The 25,479-nt window shown below is 34.4% G+C and overlaps 1 protein-coding gene across 2 annotated transcripts in view; it reads left to right on the top strand.

The window, feature by feature from the left end:
• LOC118193963 (hepatocyte growth factor receptor-like) overlaps positions 1–25,479 on the top strand; it is a 184,831-nt gene that overhangs the window by 129,797 nt on the left and 29,555 nt on the right. For both annotated transcript variants that reach the window (XM_085825372.1, XM_085825366.1), the window contains exons 6-13: positions 401–571; positions 10,215–10,366; positions 13,046–13,181; positions 15,660–15,796; positions 16,186–16,383; positions 17,480–17,591; positions 18,914–19,183; positions 23,031–23,192. In XM_085825372.1, the coding sequence (XP_085681498.1) occupies positions 401–571; positions 10,215–10,366; positions 13,046–13,181; positions 15,660–15,796; positions 16,186–16,383; positions 17,480–17,591; positions 18,914–19,183; positions 23,031–23,192 (1,338 nt within the window). The remainder of the gene's footprint in view (positions 1–400; positions 572–10,214; positions 10,367–13,045; positions 13,182–15,659; positions 15,797–16,185; positions 16,384–17,479; positions 17,592–18,913; positions 19,184–23,030; positions 23,193–25,479) is intronic.

Genomic DNA, 25,479 nt, shown 5'->3' with positions numbered 1-25,479 from the left:
CTTGGTGGACATCATGTTGCTATAACGTGTGCAGTTAGCTATTTCACGGCGTGCGCATGCATGATTCGATATGCGCGGCGGACATTTTGAACAACATTCTATGTAAGTAAGCGTATGCAAATACTGATTTTTTGCACCGGATATGACGTTACATTTTCTTCCTTCATTTTTTTCGAAAAAGATCATAGAGGTAGGGTTCTTTAGGTATTTTTTATGCATTCCAAGCGAGGTATCTGATTGTGCAGAGTTTGGGCCGTCTTGATGGGACACACCGTATATCATTTATGCTAATATTCTCATATTGCCTTCGCATCAGCAATTTGGTATAAGAAGGGGCATAGATTATGAATATTATGAATTTCAAATTATGCATCTGTTCTTTTCCCTATTTTCTCTGCAGGTGGTGAAATATCCAATCGGTTCTTGTTCCGTGTATACGGATTGTGGAACATGTCTGAGTACTACCGATCCTCTGGAATGTGGTTGGTGTGGAGGGTATTGTGCGCATTATGAGGAATGTGAGACACCCAGTTCTTTGACGAAAAATGTCTGTTTTCCTGTCATTTATGAGGTAAGGAAGCGGTTATTTCTTTCTTATTGCTTGCGTAGCGCGAATATCTATAGGTACTTCCGAAAAGTGTTATGAAGTTTTTGCATGTTCGACTCGACATTAGGTCCTGAATATCATTCAATAGGGGTGAACCCATACAATAATACTTTTATCCTTATTAAATATTTTCGAAATCAGGATATGCTTTAAAAGCAAATGTTAGATGTACGAAATCCTGCTTTACCCACCAAAGAGAATGAATAAAGTAATGAGTTGTAATATTTTTCCATTAGTAATGTATCATTATTTGTTAGTTCCCCCCCCCTAGTTTTTAATTCATAGGTAAAACAAAGGAGCCAAATTCTAAAGCTAGAACAGTCGTGGGTTCGAAGAGGATTTGTTCGACCTTTCGCTAAACACTGTAGCAAAAACCTTAGAATAAACATCAGCTACTGTACGTCTGGTCATGTGACCCTACAGCCCTGAGAATTAGGTCTAAGAGGGTTTATCTAAGAGTTATGAAGCTAATAGAAATATGTCTTTATGTATATATGTGATATTTTGCTTTAAGACGACTTCAGGAGAGAAGGCATCAGTTATGCTTTAGTCATGCCCGAGATGGTTATAAATATTGCTGGTTTACAAATACGATGCATAATAGATGGAGGGAATTTGAAAAACCACAAATAGCTGGATGCTCACCACATAACTTACTTCTTGATAAATAATCTCTTAGAACATATGTTCTTAGTTTACACATCCATAGTGATGTGACAAGCATCCCCTATTTTATCCATACAACTTACCACATTTCGAGATAGTAGGCAACACAGCGAAGAATCAGACACGCGTTAGCAGGGCAAGAGCGAATAGAAATGTGACTGTGCATTTCAGGGTTATATGTAAACAGGGCTTAATTTCTAAAATTAGAGGGTCCGGAGCCCTATGGAAGACCGTCAGCAAAGAGGAACTAAAACAAATAAATAAATAAAATGACTATTAAAATCATTATTAATTTAAAAATTAAATAGGTAATTATTACGAAAGTAATTATTATTTAATTAATTTTAATAATTAGTATTTCTCAATTATTAATTAATTAATGGTTATTATTTAATTAAATAAAATTAATTAATTATTATTATTATTAAAATAGTTAAATAATTAAAGATAAACGTAATTAAATAATTAAATTAAAATTAAATAAAATGTAAAGAGATAAATTAAAATTTAATAAGCGATTTGTAATATAATTTTATTGCAAAAAATAAAATTTTTGAGATCAAATTTCATCTGAAATTGTTGTTCAGTTACAAAAAAGAAGCGCCGGCGAGAATTATGATTTATCCCAAAAACTAAGAAATACCGGTGCCGACCTCCGGTGGGCTCCGGCGCAATTTAAGCTCTGTATGTAAAGATTATATATAGAGTTAAAATCCTTTGTTTAAGTTTAGAACCGCTATTGAACAAGAGCTGTATGTACGGCATTGGAGATGACTTAGTGCGAATTAGTTTTTCAACTGGCGCAGTTTAGATTCCAGGAAGGGGATGTAGTCAAATTAAAGTTAATAATTCCGAGTTTCATATTTTTTAAATCTTATATATATTACATATGATAATGATTTGAGTACTAAAATACGCACATTTCTGTTACTAAAGTAAACAGAAAAGTCGATGTTGTGACTTATCTTACTTGTCTGACAAAACATCAGAACAAACCTACGAAATCCATCGTGGTAAGGACTAAAAGATTGCGCCTGTCATTGGCCTTAACCTTTGAGCACCATACAAGTGACGGTACGACTTAGCTGAGTTTCCGCTACCCCAATTTTGATGAAGAGCACCTTGGGTGGGGTAGGGTCCGAGATTTCCTGCCCTCTTTCCCCACCATCAGCCTCTCGAGAAGACTGTCGGCTCATCGCAATATTGTGCCCATGCCGCACAAACACTAGACATTTACAAACATTCATGCTTTCTCCAGTATTCGAAACTAGGGCTTTCGGTACGGTAGCCACGTCGCGGTGGCAGAAAAGTCAAATCAGGTGCATTAAACTTATTAGGATTTAGAATTAAACAGTATTAGGATTTAGCTTTTACTGGTTAGCGACTTATTTCTAAAAGAAATGTGGGAAGTGACCATCTGGATACTTTGTGTTGTAGCGCAAAGAGAGTTAAAGTATATTTTATCCTTGCAATTAGCCATAACAGCAACCTTGCGTTTGGCGAAGAGGGTCTTTTACCTGTTGCGCCCTCGAAATCGACAGAGTTTCAACTAAAATCTACGCCAAACACAAGGATGCTGTTTTGCTTTATTTTAAATTTTACTTCAGCATGTTTCTCTTTTCTCTTCATTCTTTATACATGTGGCAAATGGCGTTTGAGCAAAGAACCTTGGGTTTTTGTGATTGGAAGAGAAGAGATTATTCTTATTGTTCCAGCTAACTTATCCGTAGATTAGATTTCTCATTTCTGATCAGAGTCGTAGCTAGGGTTTTCAGCGCCCAGGGACAACTGAAGATTTCGCGCCCCCTTCTGCTTGCCAAGGATGGAAAACATTTAATTCTAAAATGTCGTAGCATCAGTTTGGCGCCCCTTTAATTCTGCGCCCGGGGACAGATGCCCCCTCTTGCCCTCCTCTAGCTACGCCCCTGTTTCTGATCCCAAAGTTGTCGCTTATTACCATGGTTTGAATAAATGTTTTTGGACAATTTAAGCTATCCAAAGTTTCGAGACTACTAGTCTATCTGGGAGACCAAAAGAGACATTCTCCTAGTGCATCCAAGAATAACAGGGAGACGTTTCGGTGGATATTCCTTCGAGTGTGACTGCATACTAATTTTTTACATATCAGATAGAACTTCTCTGCGACTGGGGTTTTTAGGGGACCCAATCGCCAAATCCTGGACGAGAAGAATCAGCATCCAACATCTTTTTAGTTCGGGCGCTACTGTAGAGACATAAGGTATATTTTGACGCAGGCAAGATGAAAAATGAGCAATCGCCTTCGCCGGGAATCGAACCACGGACCTCTCGAATACCGGCCCAGCGTGCAGAACCATTACACCGCGAAGACGCGCTAGGAAGACGGGAGAAATATCTTATAACTTAGTATATTTATTAAATATAATAGTAGTACCTTTACACAATAAACTATTTTTAATATTATGCATTATTTGTGAAGCAGAAATTTTATATACGGGAAAAAAAAAAAAAAAAAAAAAAAACAAGCAGGGGAATACCTATAGACAGGTAATTGCATGAACTTAAAAGAAGTTGCTTAGAGACGGTAGCAACTCTGGAATCAGCTTTGCTCGTTTGAAGTGCTCTAAAATAAGAAATGTTTCCTGTAATTTTTAATTTCATTGGTTAGCGTGACTCATTCATCTAGTACCTACCCGAAGCAAGGTCAGACGCGCGTTCACCATCACATTTTAAATGATTAGCCAGAAGGAGGGAAAAAAATAGATGAATCATTCTAATTCATCATTTTCTCTCCACTGCAACCCAATATGAAAAGCATTAACGGGAATTTGTGATAGCTTTTCTGACTCGTAACTTTTCATGCCATTTGATGTAAGGGATTTATGAACCGCCTTTTTTTCCGTTTTAACCAGTTTATTTTGCCATGTTTTCGGTTCATAATTGATGGGATAAGAGTAATAAATTTTTGTGTGTGCATCGTCGAGAGTTTTAAACACTTCCGTTATAAATAATAGATCTCGCTTTAAGTGTCCTTTGAATGTAAGAATTTAAGCCTCCGGATAATGGTGTTTAAAAATTTATCGTTAAACGTTTTTAAATATAATTGATAAAATATCTAATCATTGCAAATGCCCTAATCTTGTGTACTGTATAACGTTTTGGTTTGTGGCATTTGCCGAGGTTGTTTAAAAGGCGAGAAACAGTGAAAAGGTGTTCAAACATGGATGGCAAATAGCCTTGATATGCGAAAATTAAATATAATAAACGCACTTTTTATTTCCTTGATAATCTTTATATAAATATAATTGTAAAGGAATGATTTTTTTCTTCTTAATCGTCACCACTACCGACATCAAAATAAAACCAAGACGGAATAAGTTAAGTGTGTTTTGAAAGCTGTAAAAGTATTTTCTGTTAATAACGTAATGTTGGCTAATAACGTAACATTTTTGGATTTTATCTATATTATTAAAATATTCTTTTAGTATTCTGTTTTATAAAGGAATTATAAATCGGTGCCTTTTATTTTTTGCTTATATCACTGTTGTTATTCTGTAGTATGTTTGGATATAAAACATTTTAATTGTTTAACGTGTTTTGCATCATTATAAGCTACGAAATAAAATTCTTATACAATTTGAAGCGTTATAATCCTTTATTTAATTTTCTGAGCAACCAACAGATACTGGTAAGAAGTTGCTGTTATTCTCATCTGTGTCATCATATACATTCGTAAGTTTCACTTAGCATTGGATTGTTTTTATGACCGGCTGTTAGATTTGTTTTGCTTATAAACAATGACATCTCAGAATACCTTATTTTATTTATAATACTAATTATTAGAATTATTGCTGCTGCTTATTAAATTTTTAGCGTGAAAAAGTCAAATAAAATAATGTACTTGTCATGAAAAAGAAATAAAATAATGCACACACTTAAATAATATACTCATGCAACAGAAAGTCTGAGCTCGAACAGCTGTGTAGTAAAAGCAGCTTAATGTGATCATGCATGTTACCATTCGTATACTTGTATCGAATTGCCGAATTCCCGGCCATTTAGATGCGAAAGCATGCAAAATGCGTTCCTTATTGTGATTAAGAAGTCGGTAAATGTTTATCAAAGTATTATAAAGTAAATATTTTAATCTGAAGTAAAGTCGGCAAATGAGGTCGGAATAACAGAGTACAAAAACTGGCAGATGACAGAACTATATTACAAAGTAAGGAATTATATCGCCAGGCAGCTCGATTTTGATTTAAGGCAACCATGCACAAAGGGATCAAGACTACCTGGACTAAAATGATTAATGAAGTGGAATTCTAGATGACCTTTTTTTTTTTTTCGTGCCAAAATGTTTCTTCTCTTGTTTTAATTGGTATATTTTTACGAATATTCTCTTTAGCAAACACTTATTATTTTATTCTATTCAGTTATTTTTTATTATGCTGTGTAACAAAAGGCTTAATGATTTGAGTCTAAGGGATAAAGCCGACATGTTAATTGCTATGACCAATCTCATTTACAGACAGTGTACTATTAATGACTTTTTCCTAATTAAAAACGCTGTGAAATAATTATTGATATATTTTTAGTCATATTTATGTTAAATTAATTTAATTCTATTGATATTTTGAAAGATAATTTTTTCATCGGTTAACATTATCATTCAGTTTATGTTATGAAAGTCGTCAAGGAGAAATGCGATCTCACTAAGTGGCGCTTGCTGGAATATCAGATATATATGGGGACGAAAAAATTCAATATTATAAAATTTAATTGATATATATAAAAAATATCGGCGGTAATGTTCTTGAAAAATTTATTTTTAATAGTTAAAATTTTTTCCGTTTCAATGACTGTTTGTTTTAATTTATTTGAAAAAAAAAATCACCTCCGAGATTTTCAAATAAGTGCCCTTGAATAATTTGGTTATTTTTACTTACTCCAATAGAAAAGCGAAAATTAAGACTATAGCAGCATTTAGAGTTACTAAGGGCCGTAAAAAGAGAGATGGTGTTACGATGTCCGTCATTTACAGATCGTGATAATTGCTTAAAACAGAATGCTAAATTTCATATCGCCCTCATTCATTCTTTCCTATATAACTTCTGTTAGAGCCCGGTGCATTAAAGTTATACAGATTATTAACACTGAATAATTAATACAGTTATTGTAAAGCCTGGCGACCATCTTCTATACGAATGATCATTTTTGAAAGTGGCTGGACTTTTAGAACATACTGGATACAAATGAACATCAATATTGAACATTTTTTCAAGGCAAGCGCCTCCACCTTAAGACCAAAGCCGTCTGAAATCTTCGGGGGGCGTCTTAATGAAGTTTCACTTCACATATAGTTGACATGAGTAAACTTTGTAAATAATCTTTAGCAACTGAGATCAGATAAGAAAATCCAGTAACACTTGCAAAGCGAGCAGATACAGTAAAATATATTTAGTATAGTTAGTTGTAAAGTTAGTTGAGCAAAGTAATTCCGTTAGAGCCATGATAGCAAGCCAAAGAAGTCACTGGGATAGGGCTGCACAGTTACAAAACCACGGTTTAACATCAAGAAGGTTTCTGCTTTAAGTGATGTTGGAAGGTCACTTTTGCTCCCTAGAGTCGGCACTCCTTAGAGTCGCATGACGCGTTCAAAACATTTTCGAGCAACAACTCTGTAGAACAATTTGTCTGCTTTGTCACACGATATGAAACGGCCAATCACCGCGGATCATTTTGGGGTTATCATGTAAAGGAGAAACTAATTCTCCAATACAAACGATGGTTGATGACTAGGAAATCAATGCTTATAATTGATTGGTTGTTGAAAACAAACAACTTATAAATTGTTGCGAAAGAAAGGAAAAAATCGTGCGTCTTTCTTTGAATGATAAAGCAGGTAGAAAAATGGCCTGAAACAATTGTTCGTCTGAAATAAATGGATGTGTGAAACCAGCCTTAAGCGGAAGCTGAGTGAGCCTTTCAAATCCAAATTACCGTCTACACTGACTACCAATAAGTATTTGGATACCTGTGATAGAAAAGAAAAACTAACTTTATTCAAAATCAATAGTTGGTAGAGCCTCCATGAGAGGTAATTACAGCGTGGACCCTCCGGGGTATACTTTCCACAAGTCTTTGTATGACAACTAGTGGTATTTCCTTCCACTCGGCTTGGAGAAGACATAGAAGTTCCTTCACCGATTTTGCACTGATAGTGCACCCCTGAATTCGGCGATGCAACTCGTCCCAGAGGTTCTCGATAGGGTTCAGGTCTGGACTCTGGGCAGGCCAGTCCATTCGATGAACTCCATTGGCACCATACCAAGCCTTGGTTAACGTCGAAACATGACAACTGGCATTGTCGCCCTGAAAGTAACAGGGGTCCAACCCGTAAAACTGCCACAACGTAGGAAGCACATTGTCATCCAAAATAGTGCAGTAGGCATCGGAGTTGAGCTTACCATGAATGGAAACCAAGGGTCCCAGCCCATACCAGGAGAAACACCCCCAGACCATAATTCCACCTCCGCCGAACTTGACTGTTGGCACAATGCATTCTGGCAGGAGACGTTCTCCAGGTAGACGCTAGACCCAGACCCTGCCATCCGAAAGTTAAAGGGTGAACCTTGATTCGTCACTCTAAAGAGCCCGTTTCCACTGATCTACGATCCAATTTCGATGTGCTATGCACCACATTAACCGAGCAGCACGGTTGGACTTTGTGATCAAAGGCTTATGGGCAGCAGCACGACCATGAAAACCAAGCAGATGTGCTTCCTTACCGATTGTATTCATTGAAACAATACTCCCGGATGCCTGTTGAAACTCCTTGCGGATGAGGGCTGTCGGTTGGGTGCGGTTCTTCCGAATTTCTCTGAACAGCACTCGTCGGTCTCTGTCGCCCAGTTTCGTTGGTCTGCCGACTCGAGGCACATTCCGACAATTACCGCTCACCTTCCACTTCTTAATCACATAGGCCACTGTCGATATTGGGTATTTCAGATCGCTAGATATGTCCCTTAAGGATCGGCCACATTTGTGATACCCGATAATTATACCTTTCTCGAAATCAGAGAGCTCCGAAAGGCGAGGCATCTTGCATGCGACCAAAGCCGATGCTGTTTCCTACACGATATATACCGGCGGAGTCCGTGGCGTACCTTCGGACCGCAGATATCGTCATTTGCATAGGTGTCCAAATACTTATTGGTAGTCAGTGTAGTATCCAAATTTGAAAATTCGTCCTGGAATTTAGACCATGAAGTAGATCTTGCATGAAAATAGAACATGTTCTTTTATGAAAGCATTTAGGGGTCAGTTTTAATATTATCTAACGATTTAATTGAAATATACGTCTTGATTAATATAAAAAAGGTATTAACATATAAATGAAATTTATTAATGAATTAATTGAAATCGTTTTATGTAAGTAATTATTCATGAAATGCGGGGGTGAGGCTCCTCTCCTTAATTGTCTTAGAGGGACGCTGAACGAGACAAATAGTTTCATTTAAATCAGGTTTGGGCAATGTCAGATTAAAATATATATATATATATATATATATATATATATTCGACAAATAACGAAATCTAACTTCTAATGCAATCGCCCTGTTCCTATACTTAAATTTGAGAAAGTTGTATACTCATTAGGAGGAAAAAAAAATTAAAAAATAAAAAATAAAATTAATAAAAGACGTTTGACTCCCGTACGACAAAAACTGACCGGGATATTTAATTTTTAAAATTTGCAGTTTTTTTATATCATTTTCAACTTGCCATGATCGGTTATTTAAATCAGAATAATTCAAGGAAATAGGTTTAAATGAATTGCAACAAAAATGTGTATAATTTAATAAGCCATATAACAAAGTCACATGGTACTACATCAAATTTTTTAAAATATATTGCAATTTATTCATTTAATATTAGTTATCATAAGCGAACTTAAAATTTATTCTTGAAATGTTCAACACATATTTTTTTAAAAAGAAAATGTTAAGAGTTTTGAAAAAAAAAAAGTAGGAAAATTTCTCTGTACGTTTTCTTTTCCACCTCCTCCTGTGCTGTTGTTTTTATTCATAAAGCATGCTGTTATGGGAATGAAATGAAGTTATTAAAATTATTCTTGTAATGAACTGTCTTAGAATACTTTTACAGTCAGAAGTTTAAAAATGCAAAACTACAAACGCAGTACACAACATTTTACAGTATTTAATTAAATTATTCAATTATATTCATTCATTCATTCTTAAAAAAAAAAAAAAAAAAAAAAAAAAAAAAAAAAGAGAGAGAGAGAGAGAGAGAGAGAGAAGAAGAAGAAGAAGAAGAAAGAAAATATATGAAATCTGATATCATTTGCAAAGAATGATTTAAACAAAAATCAAGTAATATTCTTTGTTCTTTTGCGTAATGGTATTTCAAACTGTTCGAGGCAAACTAGATATTTAACTCTTAGAAAACCGAAGGCTTCGTTAAGCTGAATACTTAAAATACCGAAACGCCCGTTCCCGTCCATTACTCGTCCTGTCTGTTTCCTCCCTTCCTCGTGCATTAATGCACAAAGAGGTGCGAAGATTTCAAATGACATCCTTTCTACTTCCCAGCAAAGAAGCTTCCATTAGCCTTTTAGGACAAGCTGCATGCAATAAACTGATACAATGTATTTGGAGAAACTCCACGTGCTACTGCATACCATAGGGAAGGGAAGAAAGCAACGTCGCAGTCTCGGTCGTTTCGAGCACTTGTAGTCGTTTGAATGAAAGGCTGTCTCAGGCGTTTTGGCCTTCAAACAGTTAAAAATACATACTAGATCATTCATTTCCTTGCGCAAATCTAAAATCATTGCTACGCTGTGTGTCAATGTATTCCGTAAGTTCTGGTAACTGAACTGTTTTGTAAATGTCTGAATCTGGTGATATGTTTTCTATAATAACATTTATTTTTGCTCTTTTAGGTGTATCCCTTGCAGGGTCCCACAGAGGGTGGAACACTGATCACCATAGTTGGCGACAATTTCGGAACTTCTCATAGTGGAGAATTAAGTTCTCAAATTTCTGTCAACGTCGCTGGATTTCCTTGCGAGATACATTTGTGGGAGAAAGAAAAGTAAGTGCGAATATTGAGGGAGGAAGCCGTTGTATATGACATAAGTGTTTTTCAGAGCATAATGTAGTTTTCACAAACTCATCTTCAGAAAGATGTTTCCTGTATTCTCCGATATTGTCCGTTTTCTACGGAGATTTGCTTTCTTCCATTACTTTCATACATGTAAGTTCATTTTTTGATGAGTCGTACGTATTTTAATTTTCAAGTCCTTACATGTTAATTTCTTCTTGTATATTTATTTGTGTTTTGTAGTGCACTGTTATACAGTGTTGTAAATAATTCAAAAAGCGGAGAAGTAAAGCGCGTTTAGGAAGCACAAGGCCTGCTGGTGTCTTCCACTCAAAAGCTAAAGATTATCACGGATGGTTATGTTGATGCTCTCACTGAGCAACAATTGTACAAGATTGAGCGCCAGTTACGTCTGAGGCAGGGCTGAACTAACCATTAAGCAATATGAACACGCGCTTAGGACATCAAAGAAAGAGGGCACCACAAAAGGGTCCTTGGGTATTCAGGAATGAGGGTACCAAAAAAATTTCTCTTGTGTACCACCGGTTGAGAACTCCTGCTCTATTGGCACTGCAAGAGCTATCAATTTAAAAACTTCGTACTGGAAGAGAAGGACAGAGAAACAGAGAATAATATTAATTGATTTGCATACTTTCTACGTTTATGAACATTTCACCAATCAATAAATCTACTTCATTTTGTAGCATTGGATGGTAGGAGGTCAGATGTGAATTATTTTATAATTCCTTGATGACTTGACGGTTGGACGACATTGACTAGCCTGATGGTTTACATTTCCATTGCTAAGAAACAGCATTCCTACCTTGAAATGACGTTTCATTGAGTAACTGAGTCTTATTACGTCGTTTATGATGACTAGCTTTCACTCTACTAATCACTAACCACCACCTAAAATTTAAATCTAATTAATATTTATGAATATTAAAATACTTACAAATTCATTCTTTGACCGCGTGTGTCATGAGGGCCTTGTTTTCAAGCTCATCAACCTTGGATTGCCTAGAGAATTAATTCTCCTGATTTATTCCTTTTTGCAACATCGCAATTTCTCCGTCTCAATAGGCAATGAAACCTCTACTCTTAGACCTATAAGATCTAGTGTCCCACAAGGAAGCATACTCAGACCGGTTCTTTACCTGCTTTATATCTCAGACTTTCTTCATCCTGGACTTGAAAACTACTCTCTTCTTGCATGCTACGCCGATGATACGGCGATAGCCATCAAGTCTATCAACGCTAATCATGCAATTGATAAAATGCAAGGTTTTCTTTACACTGTAGAGGACTGGTGCATCAATTGGGGAGTTAAAATTAACGCCAGTAAGTCTCAGCTTTCAATCCTTTCTCATCCTTCGCAAAAACAAAAAAACGCATTAAGTTTAAAGAACTTTTCCTTTTTCAAGGGCCTGTTCCCTTAGTTACAAAAGCCAAATACCTAGGAGTAATTCTTAACCATAATCTCATTTGGACCAATCATATTAAGAATATTAAAAATAAAGCAATTGGAATTATGTGTAGATTTCTTCCAGCAATTGGAAAATTTTCTTATCTTAGCCTAAGAACCAAGAGACATATTTATACTACTTGACCTATTCTTTGTTATGCATATCCAGCTTGGATTACTGCCTCTCCTAATCAATTACATCAACTTCAAATAGTGCAGAATAAATTTCTTCGTATTATCATTGATGCTGACTTTCTCATCCGAAATGAACTTCTTCATAGAGATCTTAAGCTTGAAACCATCACAGAATTTATTAAAAGAACCAAATGAGAAATTCTTCTCTAAAGCTGTCCAATACGACTATGCGAACTATTCCCAAGTCTTCAACTACGAAATACTCAATGAAGACCGCAACATAAAACCACTTGCTGCTCACACCTTCATGGGATGAGACTTCTGCTTATTCTCTTGCTCCTCAATTGCAGGCGGTAATTTCTTTCATTTTATCTGATAAAGACAGTTCTGTACTCTAAGTTATTTGGATTGCTAGTGTGATGTTGTAACAGTCGTTGTGTATTGATTTTCTGTTGTGTGGGTTGAATTTGTGTAGTTTTATAGTAGTATTGAACTTTTGTTGTTGTTGTATAGCATTTTGAACCATGTTTTGCATTTGTCGTTTCTCTGAATTGTGAAGGATCCGTTCGGATTTTCTTCATCTTGTCAAGTTCCGTTCACCTGCTAGATTCCTTTGACCTTTTTCCTTTTGGTACCCCTCTTACTTTTCCTTTTTCCGTTTTCTCATCCGAGATGTTTTCCATTACCTGGATTCATTATGTTATGTGCCCTTGGGCTTAATTTAAAGAACCGGCAACGTTACACCTGCAATAGCTCTTTAATATAGAACTGTCTAAGTCTACAAATTCATGAACTATTTTATAGATAGGACGTTTACTCGATTCCTGATACGCGTTTGTACCTCGTTTGCATCCTCTGCATTTGCATATTCTGTGCTTTAATGGTGGCTCAGTTACATGTTTTCAGTTTACTAGCTTCAAATTAGTATGTACACTTATTTTCATAAGAATTTTGATTGGTATAATTTGTGTGTTAAATTGGATTTTCAATATTATTCAATTCCCCCCCCCCAAAAAAAAGAACGTGTGAGTATAGCAAATTCATTCTAAGAGAAAACTTTTTTATAATAGGGTTCAGTGCAGAACTTCGCCGGTTCCAGATATAACTTCAGGTCCAATAAAGATCAACGCGACTGATATATCGTGGTCTTCCGGAACCTATGACATGAAAGGAGTTGCTTACAGTGCTCTAAATTTTAATTATGTTGTGAGTAAAAGATTTCTTTTCATATTTCTTTAAGCATTCACATTGTTGTTAATTGCATTGTATTTATTTCATGTTATTTTCATCACTTATATTAAATATTCTAGTTTTTAAAAGGCATAATGTAGATGGCAACATGGTCGTAACAAACATCAAGGAATGACAGAATTTCCTACATACAATAAGCCTTCGTTTAAAATGGATATGATTATTAATGTACTAAAAGAAAAAAAAATAATTTGTCATATAGTTTAATGGGAATAATAGATTAAATAATTCAGTTTACAGAATTCATCTGCAATTTTATATCGCGAATAATAAAAGAGTGGGGCTCCTAAGTCACGAAATCTATTAATTTAATTGCATTCTCAAATGCATTAGCCATTATCTTTTACATGTAGCATTTTTACGTTATTTCTTCTCAATCAATCTGTATTAAATGGTAATCTATCTTTATTTGCCTTCGCCGTTAATCACCTTAATCATGGTATTTTACTTAATATACCCTATCGCCTGTGATCTTTCTGAGCACACCTTTATACGATTTCGAGTGAAAAAATAAATGACTTTCGTTTCAAGTTAGCGGTAAATTTGACTTACGAAAATGTGTAAGCTAGCGAAATTATCAATTTCATTCAAATTGGATGTACACTCGTGGACAACATTAAGAGAATTTGCAAATTATATCTATTTTTTCGATCTAAAACAGTTAAAAAGATTGATTTTATGATATAAGTATTAAACCAAAGGTATGCTGTCGAAGAATCATGCAAAGGATGAGCTTCGAATACGTAAGCGTACACGTACGTGTCTGCGGAGTTGTGAATGTAGAGGAGATATAAGAGCATGAGAGATTTTCGGCGATTTGTCTGCTGTGCTGTTTCTCCGCGTACGCCGTGTTTCTCGCAAGAGTTGGGTAAGTTTTATAAGATATCAGGTAAAATGAGTAGGCACGAACGTACTGATGGTGGAATGAGATGAAGATTATCGGTAGATTGGAGGCAGGCCAATCACATGCGCAGCTGGCTACAGAGCTAAATGAAACGTTTAGTGTCGTCTGCAGTTTGCGGAAACAGTTTCAGGACACTGTATCCATACCGAGAAAACCTGGACAAGGTCCAAAACGATAATGAGGATAGTTTTTCTGGTACTTTTAGCGCGGCGACACAGAACTGCCACAGATTCACAGCTGTGAGTTGTATGCTCCCACTGCAACCCGAGTTTCACGGTGTACAGTTGCCCGAAGGCTTCACGATATAGGGCTGTATGCCAGTAGATCCGCTGTTTGCGTCCCATTTACTGCAGCACACAAGATTTAGTATGGTGTAGACAATATGCGCATCGGACTAGACTAGTGGTGCGCAGTGCTTTTTACAGATGAACCGGGATTCAGCCTGGACACTGATTCTTGGCGTACCTGCATCTGAAAAGAGAGTGTAGATCATGATACTATCCCTCCCTAATCAGGGAAAATGATGATTACGACGGTGTAGATGTAATGCTTCGGTTAGGCATTATGTTAAACGGTTGTGCACACCTGCATGTGTTTGACGAAGGCTCTCTGAGTGTTATCGGGTATAGAGAGGTGTTAAAGCCTTATGTTTGACTTTTCAGGGGCGCAGCTGGTCCTGGGTTTTAACGACAACGCTCTTTCACATAGGAATCAGCTGGTGGACGATTGCACATTTCGTTACTACATTCAGTTTATTGAAGCATCGAATGATTACTATATATTCTAGTTTCAGAGAACTTGAAAAACTACAAATAATGTTCACATTTACAGTACTTTAAATAAGAGACGTAATTAAAAAGTTGACAGCTATTTAAGCTTTCAAGTGTTAAATTCTGCTTGTTAATACGATCAGCAATATTTGACTTAGTCTGCATGTAATTTTGACGTTAATGCTGATTTTCGATTTACTTAATTAAATTACATTATGTGCCTTTTCGTTTATATATGGTTGGATGTATGAGAGATAGCTGGATATATATATGTTTGTATGTGTAACAATCAATTACATCTCAGATTATGATGCCAGAAATTTGTTTTCCTCCTTCTTTTTAGAGCATTAATAGCTAATCTCTGACAAGGTCATCTTTTGCTTCTAAATCATGCAAGATTTACATACATCTCATGCTAGAGTATATCATGCAAGAGAGTATAAAATTAGTTTGTTTATTAAAATATAGTTAAATTTTACATTTTTTTGCTTGTCTTTAATTTTGTTACATCATCATTATCATCATCACCATCATTTCATTTACATCTAGTTGGATGAGGAGGCGTTGCATTTGTACTCTAATGGGTACGAAAAAGGAAAATATTTTCTTATTTAAGTTTCACATTTAAACGTAGGCAAGAATTATTAAAAATTTTAATCTTTGTATTTTGTTAAAATTTTTCTACTGTCTTGTTTTAATGTTTAATAAGAAATGTATAACTGTATTTGCTTTTTGACAATAAAATTTTATTTAAAATAGGTTCCATCCGTGCTTAAAATCTATCCAAACAAAGGACCCGTGTCCGGCGGTACAAACATCACGCTATTGGGTGAATATTTGAATGCTGGATCTGAATACAGTGTTATTGTCGCTGGAGCACGATGTTTGAACAAGAGGTAATATTACGTGCTTGAGCTTTTAACACCGCATTGGCTTAAAGTTTTTCAGTTGTAAATTGTACAGTCATAAATAGATTCCATCGGTGCACAAAATCTGTACAATAAGTATAGATCGTTTTTAAGTTGTACAATTACAAAACATTTTTAGTAACCTTTAGGTTGCATAATTATAAACTGTTGTGCAATTGCAAATTCATTAAATGTGTATATGGTATTTATTATATGTCGGATTTTTCTCCTTCCATATTCGTCTATTTTCATGAGTTATATATCCTTCAGAATAATGCAATCGTCCATTTTTCAGAATTATGTGATTATCATTGCATACATTTTTGCTCCAAAAACTTTATTTTTATTTGCATTTTTTCTAATTATTATTGTTTCAGGGTTCAAGGAAATATATCATGGTGCATCACTGACAACTTCAAAAATTCTCCGAAAAGTGAAAATGCTGTTTTGCCTTTTACTGGTGAAGTAAAAGTGCGTATCGACGATGCCAACGTCGAAATTACTGGTTTCTCAGAATTCGTGTATTTTCCCGATCCGGAAATATATTATTTTCATCCGCAGTCGACGACTGTGAGGTAAGCGATGCATTGTATCCTATTATGCTTTTTGAAATAAGACCAAACTTCCTATTTTCTGTCTGTTTTTCGCGTTACATGACGCAGTCTTACGATTTCACGGTATTCAAGACCAACAGGATTTGGCAAATTGCGAGCCTTGTTTTTCCTAGAGATTTACGAATTTTATAAACTGAATCCTGCGAAACCTTCATATCTCATGCCATGTAAAATAGTTAGATATTAGTGTATTTTATTATGGCAAAGCACTCAAGGGAGTGCTAGCTGTCTAAGGTAGAGGATGCCTTCATGGAGAACTTTCTAAGGGAAACTGGATCGTATACACGTTAGACAAGGAAAAACCACGAAAACGCCCAACGCTGTTTGCTCCTTTCGAGGATACGAAAAAGTGGGGTAGCAGCTGACCGATGGTATACATACCTTTCTATTGTTGCGAAACGCTAGGACACTTGTCTGTAGTTTTGTGACTGCATCTTTTATTGCCCACATCCAGGCGTATAAGTGTGGGAACTTTGTTATTCTGTGAAGTGAAGCAAGATGCATCTGGTACGAACATTTTGTTCCTCGGGATGAAGCTGTACGACGACGGAATGAGTGTGAGAGAAAATCTACCATCACACGATGTTTTTCTATCAAGAACTACTAGTAATTTTTCTTCATTTTTGTATGTAAGATTTTTTTACTCAATTATCTTAGGTTATTTATTTATTTATTGCATGACTCTTATTGTGCCAGAACTTGATAAAAAAATTAACATTAATTTAATTGTATGCTACACTTTTCCACGTTCATTATTGTGCTAAAAATGTCTAGAGTAATTGACAGTTAAATATTAAGAGTTCTAATAAACTCACCCCTTATTCCATAAAACTCGACAGTCTCTCAGTCCACATTATGTCCATTTTGCGGAATTCTACTGTTTTTAGAACGGAAAGGGGGAAGTGCCTAACTTAAAAAGAAGAATTATGGGGCTATTGCTAATTTAATGTGTAATTCATATTTATATATATTTTTTATCTTACATGCACATACTCTTTTCTTACATAAACATAAACATATCTTTCATTCTTTTATATCCATTTCTTTTAAATTTTAGTGGAACCACGAAATTAACTGTAACCGGCTTGCATTTGAATAGTGTTGAGAGACCCAAAATGGTTGTTATCGTTGCCTCGCCCTTAACGGGAGAAAAGCTTGAATTCCAGCAAGTATGTATGAATAATATTTGTTGAAAGTAAAATATGAAAAATTTATTTTAATGCATTAAAAATTTTCATCTCATAATTTTATTCTTTTACTTAAATAAGATTATCTTTTTACAACCAAATTTTTTATTCATTATGTATTTTTAAATATGGATAAATATTTCCACTGAATTTTCTTGATGCACTCAGTTATACAGCTATGCCCACGGTGTATTGCTGAGGTTCCAATATGTTGCATATCTTGGACATAAGAACTGCCATCGACCTGAAATGACGGACTTTTAAACTCAATTTCTATTTTTTAAATCTTCTAAAATCTGTGTCCCAGAGGCCATATTTTAGTTTTCGAAATTTCATCTTATCCTAAATACTACTCAAAAACTTTATAAAATCATCGTCACAATCAATCGCAATCATCGAAATTAATTTCTCGAAAGAAATCAACTCAGATCAATCTCAAATTGTTCTTTCATAGTAAGAAAAATTCTGCTCTCCAACGAAGCGGGATTTCCCCCTCCCCCCCAAAACAGCGCATGTATCATAATTTTATCAAAAAGGATTTTTTTGACCCGTAGCTTTCAAATGTTCAGTTTCGAAAATGTGGGGAAGGGGTGGAATACGGGAGAAAATATTGTACTTGTTGGAAAATGCTTTCGCTATACCAGTTGTAACTAAATTATACACTAATAAATCATAAAAGAATACCACTAATAACAGCATTTAAGCGAAAAAAATCAACTTCGAATTATTCTAATTTGTTTATCAATCGGCCCGTCAAGGCAAGTTGAAAATTACTTCAGGTATTCCAAATTTTGAAGTTAAATGCCTCGGTCAATTTTTATTGTACAAGAGTCAAACTATTTCTTTTTTTTTTTTTTTTTTTTTTTCCGTAATGAGTATGAAATTTTCGTAAGCATAAATTTAGGACCGTGTAAAAAGTTATATTTCGATAATGTTTTTAAATTTTTTTAAATTTAAAAGTACCAAAATGGGAATATTTATGTTATTTAAAAAACATTTCTGTAACTGTTAAGTGTGTGTTTACGACCACTGATTGTAGAAATTAAGGCAGGGAAAGGACTTACTTGCTATACATAAAAAGTAATGACATTGTTTATAGTATGCTAGTGAATCAGATATTTTATCGTATTACGGATTATCTGAAATATCTGCAGGAGTTAGATTACTGTGAAGTATTTTTTATGGCGGGGTATTATAATATTAATATTATAATAGTAAACCAATGAAATTTTTTTTTTATAATAAATTCTTGCACAAGAGATTTTCATTGCTAACTTAATTTTTTTCCTTGTTATTTTTTAAAGCCTTGTTATCTAATGGAAAGTGTCCACAATGGAACTAAAATGGAATGTTGGACACCGCCATTAAGAAATTCAGGTTTCCATGCTCCAACTGAAAGAGCTCCGTTGGTAACCCACATTGCTTTTATAATGGATGGAGTGCAAAAAACCAGAGATTTTCCTATGCTAAACCAAACTCTGTCACAGCTTTTGTATTATCCGGATCCAGAATATGAACCGTTCGAGGGAACTGTGAAGAAAGTGGTTTACGATCATACACTTCTGGAAATAAAGGTGAGTGCTTTTGATTTCGAAACGAACATCCAAAATGGGAACTTTGGAACTCTTAAGATAAATGTGACAAAACCTTTTTTAGGAAACAAAGCTTAGAATGTATTTGGGGAAAAAAAAAAAAAAAAGTATAAGTTTGAAAGGATTTCAGATTTTAACGTCGCACTAGAGGTTTTATTAAAATTTTTTATGCTCGCAGTTTATCTATCTGTTCTTGGACGAACTAACGACGCAAAATTTACGCTCTTACGCCACAAATTCAACATCAAAGTCACGAATTTTTTCAAAACAGCTTATCTTTAGAATTCACATCCCAACACATTGTTAATATTTTGAAACCATACGTTTTTTTTAACACAGAAGCCATACATTTTTCTAACCAAATAAGCATACATTCTTAGCCCATTATGCTTGAACCTCATTTTCATTATCCTCATCACTTTTCAAATAACTAGCTGCTGCCGTTAAAAATAGTTAGTATAAAAAATGAAAAATATATAATACTTTTATTAAATCCAGCTACAGGTCCAGCTGATAATTAATAAGATAAGAGATAAAACTGCGCTTATTGTTTTAAATTTGCTCACTTTATTAATTAATAACAAACAGATTAAATTTAAAAAAAACTTAAATATCTTGCTGGTGCACTTGGAAGTAAAGATATTTTTTGTCGGGTATCTTTCGAATTCCCGATGCTAAGTGTTAAATGTTGAAATAAATTTGATTTCTATTTGCAATATTATTTCTTTAAAAATAATATATGGCGATAACGTTTACTGGCAACATCCTTTTATTTATGTTGCCGTATTTTTTTTTCTATTTGCTGTGTTATTTCTTAATATGAAAATGCAACATTTGATGGCAACATCTCATAAGAGACACAGATATGAAAGTTAGATTTGAGATTAATGGCACTGCTGGTGTTAACAATACTTGAACTGAAAATGTGCAGATAAATTTTGCGATAACGTAGATGTGGAAATATCAGATGATGAAGAAATTCAGGAATACGTTATCGAGAAGTTTGAATTTGCTTCGGCTCTTGAAGTCATAGCATTTAAAGAGAAAGCGATAAGCTCTGTTTTCAGTTTTGAGTCTTGAAAAATTTCTTAGAATTTTCTTTCTTCTTAGTTACGCCTGAATGTTGGATATATTTCATTACCTTTTCAAATCGTGCAGAAATCTTATTTCAGAGAAATTCTGCTTCAAATTGTGTATTGAGGCAGGATGATATCTATCACAATTAAGGCGTATTGGAAAGTCCAAAGCACCAATGCAACCTGATTCTGACAGCAAAACCTCGTAAAACTTATTGTCAAGCGGTGCACAAATCATTATCGTGTATGTAGGTAAACATATCGTATCAAGATAAATAACGGGACGTTGGAAACAACTTCTATTAATTGCATAGATAATAATGTTTATGAAAATTATCAGTTAAGTATTGTAGTGTTTTCCTTATTTTGCATAACAAATTTATTTTAAGTTTGATACCTGTTCTCAACTTCCCCTCACATTCTCTCGCCAGGATGTAAATTTAAAGTTAAGTGAAGTGCTATTTAAACGTGTTAATATGTCAGTTTCTTCAGAGCGTGTTTCGCTAGCCAAGCGCACGTTTCGTTGTTATTTAGCGGTCACTTGGCCTTATCAGATTAGTATCACGCCGGCTAGATTCCTATGAGTCCACCTCTTAGGCGTAAACTTAAATGTGCTCTTGCACTATTTATTTCAGGTTTGACTTGTATTATATTCTATGTTTTAGTTTCCACTGCAAGTGGACGGTGTCCTTGTAACGCACGAAGTTCGTGCCTTTCTGTTAACTAGTTGAATTAATAAAGGGTTAGGCCCACCAGCGGCCGAGCGGTAAGGTCGCTGAACACTGGTAGTTCGGTCCGAGGTTCGAATCCCGCGAACGGGCTGGCTGCATGGGTGTTTTCGTGGTTTTCCCCATGTGTAACGTGTATACGAGTCAGTTTCCCTTAGAAAGTCCTCCACAAAGGCATCCCTCCCCTTAGGCAGATAGCCCTAGTGAGCTTTGACATAATTAAATACACACACACATCTATAATAAAGGGTTATTTTTACCCTTCGTTTGAGTGAGTAGTCAGATTTGGCGAATTCTCGCACAAGCGTGAATAAATCATTATAGGGTCTGTTCTAGTTTATGTGGAACAAGAGAGACAGACTCTATAGTATAATAGTATAAATTATATGAATTACAAGCATTATAAATCAGGCCAATTAAAGATGTAATTAAAAAAATAAAGATATATATTATAAAAATTTACAAACATTGCTTTTAAAATCGCTCTGTTCGTAGAATATTACAAGTTTCGAGGATAACTTAAGATCTTGTGTCTTATAGAATGGTTACACCGCTGAGAATTGGCAATTAACTAGATACTGAGAGTGATAAATGCTTTAGTTACATAATAGAATGTAACAGGCACGAAAAGTGTAAAGACTAAGCTATAGAAAACGTTTCTGATGTGAAATAATCACATCACGAGCCATAATCGTTGCGATAATTCTTTATTCCACAGCTTTTGGCAGCATAGATTTTTCTCTGTTCCGTTATAAATTAGATTCTCTCGCCGAGTGCCGTTTCAACCGATTTCCATTTTAACTAGGGATATTTTTTGACAATTTTTTTCGGTGAATTAAAATATCGTCGCCATTTTTATGAAAATGAAGTATATTGTATGTGGAGACAATATATTACTTCTTCCAAAGAAGGAAATAAAGTGAGAGGCTTGCTAATCGTAGATTTAAAACTATTGAGCTTGCGATTCATGTGGTAATTCAGTCACTAATGACTCAATCACAAGCTGCGTGCTAATCGGAGAACTGGCTTGCGACTGCACTCATCTGCATAACCTGTACGAATGCACTCCTACAGATATTTGCACGATAAATGCATTTGCTCTTTCTGTCGTGGTGTGTATGCATGCTTTTATAAATTTACTTGTATTCTATAAATGCTATTTTGGATTAACCGGCCATTTCTTTATCCGACTTAAGATCCAATGACATAGAAACCAAATTAGGAAGTTTATGTAGGTAACGTAAGTATCAGCCAATTAACTAGAAATGCGCCTTATTCCACAGTTCGGTGGGAGGTGTTTCCAGATGGAAACTGTCCAAGAAAGGCTGTATAAAATATTTTACCACTACAATAGTTACATTTTTCCTCTACGTAACTGGTAATGAAATAGAAAAGCTAAAAAAAATATAGTGAAAATTTGGTTCACACGTGGGAATTTTTTTAGAGCGGTCTTTACAAACTAAGTATACAACGGAAATGAGCAAATATAGCTTTACTGTTCTAAATTTTGTGTTTATATAAATATTTAAATATAAAAGCTTTAATTTTGTTGTTTATTTCTAGTTTTTTTCACTGGGAAATGAATGATTATTTATAAATGTAATGAAAATATTCGTAGAAGAATCTTTGAAAATGAGAAGCCCACCTAGTAAAGTGTTCACTGAATTCTAGGGGGTTTGCTAATTCTCTTTCTTCGAAGCCTTTGCTATTACGTAAAAAATATATTCCACTCATATAACTCTTTATTAATATCATCATCTGAATTGTAAGGTAATCTTATTTCGTTTCACTTCAGTAACTTTCTAGGCTATAATTTCTTATTGAATGAAACTTTGTCTTCCAATGAGACGCAGACAATTGTATGTTAATTAGCTGTATTAGATACAGTTTTACATAAAGAAATAATTGTATTACAGAGATTATTTACTTAAGTTTTAATTGTTTTCGGTGTATTTATAATCATTAATTGTAATTTTTTCCAAATATAAACGATTTCATTATAATACATCTTTCTTTTTGTTTTAGGGTAAATATTTGAATTTGGCTCATTCACCTACTGACATAAAAGTCTATATAGATGGCAATAAGACATGTAATGTTTCCAGTATATCAGCAGAAAATCTGTATTGTATTATACCACCACCTAATGTCTTCTCACAAAGCAATGGATCTTTGTATTCTGTTGAGGTGAATATCTTATATTTTGAGTTACTTAGTTCTTTGAAGTGTGATTTCTTTTTATTTGCGTATCATCCATGTGTCATCTGAATTAAGTAATTGTTTGAAAGGTCCACCATCAAAAATACTTTTAACATCCTTGTACGAGGTAAAGGAAGTATTGTAATCGCGGAAAATTTGGGGTATCATATTTCAACGGAAATATCCATTTTCACCATTCCCGAATCCATTTCGACGATTTTATTTTGGTCTGTACGTGCGGGCAGAATAAATGACTCTTTTCTTCAAAACGGATGAATGGATTTAAAGATGCATTCAAAAGGTACTTTTTTCTTGACGTCTGTACGTATGTACCTTGTATAACTCGAAAACGATTAGCTGTAGAACGATACAATTTAGTATATGGTGGTGTATGTCGAAAACATCGCTGCAGATACATCGCTTTTTACGTCAGATACAACGTCGAGGAGAAAACAACGCAAGGAGAAAACCTCGTCGTACAAAACATCGTGGGGAAAAACAAAGCAAGGAGGAAACGTCGCATTTCTAAAATATCGTGATACAAAATGTCGTCATCGAAAGTAAAGCAGTTCAAAACCTTCGCATTTTAAAAACATCGTCGTCGAAAATATCGTGGTAAAAAATAAAGTACCTAACAAATCATCGCAGACATGCGTGTTTCAGGATTTAAAAGTTGTAAATGCATGTACGCATAATGTTTTGTGAGCTGAAGACTGAATCAAGAGTATTTTTACTTTTGTATTTCATATTTTCAATTAACTAATACATTTTTGTTGAAAAAGTAAGAAGGGTATTCAGAAACGAAAAATGAATAGAAAAATAACGCTAGGCATTGCTGTTAACAGAATTGTAACTAATATAGTTAACAAATAACGGTCATTAATTAATGAATCTCTTTTATTAAGTTTTATGGAAATTTTGTCATGCAAAATATAGTCTAAAAAGATTAGAAAAGGAAGATGAATAACTGCATTTGATTACTTAATTATCAAATTCTGTCAACTGCTATTAATAGCATTAGTTTTCTAGTCATTTTCAGTTTCTGATTGCTTTAGTTTTCTTCTTAATTTTTCAGCAAAAATTTGTTATTTAGTTCAAAAATATGAAAACCAAAATAATCCTCATTTCTTCTTGCGCTCACAAATCATTATGTAAATATGCATTTACAACTTTTAAAGCCTGAAAAACGCATGTCTGCGATGTAATCGTTATGCGATGATTTATAAGTTTTTATTATTTACCACGATATTTTCGACGATGATGTTTTTAAACTGCGAAGTTTTTTGAGCCACTTTATTTTCGACAACGATGTTTCTACTACGACGTTTTAGAACTGCTATTGTTTTCTCCTTTTTTTTTTTTTTTTTTTTTGTATTTTTCCATGATGTTTTCGTCCACAATGTTTTTGGCGCGATGTTTTCTTCTATAACCGGGACTATTATAATATCTACCTGTGCACTTCCCTTTTTTATTGCAGTCGGCAGTACCCAAAACGGCGAGTATATATACTCACCTCCTTACCCCGGCTTAAAAATCCTTACCCGAGCTTTTATTTTTCACAATCGTTGGTCATAGTCATATACTTCCAGTTACAGAAGCGTTTTAAATGACGAAAATAGTCATGTTTTGTCAATTTTAAATAAAAAAAAAATTGGACAAATAGCGAAAACTAACTTTTAATTGAGGTCCCCTATAGTTCCTATACTTATATTTGGAAAAGCTACTCGTTATGAAAAAATAAAAATCGTATATTTTTATTGACTTTCATAGGACGAAAATGACTGGGATATTTAATTTCAGAATTTACCATTTTTGACGTCATTTTCAACTTGCCTTGAGGAGCCAGTTAGAATAATTCGAGGAAATAAGTTTAAATGAAGTGAATTACAAAGTGCGTATATAATTTAATAGGCCGTACAAGGAAGCCATGTAGTGTAGATATATTTTTTAAAATATGGTATCATAAATGAGGTAATTATCTGATTTGAAAATGCTGCATTGAGGTTTTTTTCCATAAACTTAAGTAATAGTAATGATATGTGCAAAATAATATTATAAATTTGTTGATGAAAATTTTTGTTATATATTATGATATTATTTTTTATTGGCTTGTTATTAAATTTATTTTAATCTACTGATCTTCAGAAAAATGAGATTTGTCTGAACACATATTCAGGTATTTAGAATAGGCTACGAATGTCCTGTAAGAATATGCCAAAATAAAATAATATCTTTGATTTTCTCCCACGTGTAGCCTTTTAAATCTCATGTTAGG

This window comes from Stegodyphus dumicola, chromosome 1, assembly GCF_044657685.1.
Source record: "Stegodyphus dumicola isolate Sdum_Otavi_A_Nest chromosome 1, ASM4465768v1".
Classification (NCBI taxonomy): Eukaryota; Metazoa; Arthropoda; class Arachnida; order Araneae; family Eresidae; genus Stegodyphus; species Stegodyphus dumicola.
This window is presented reverse-complemented; position numbering and strand designations above follow the sequence as displayed.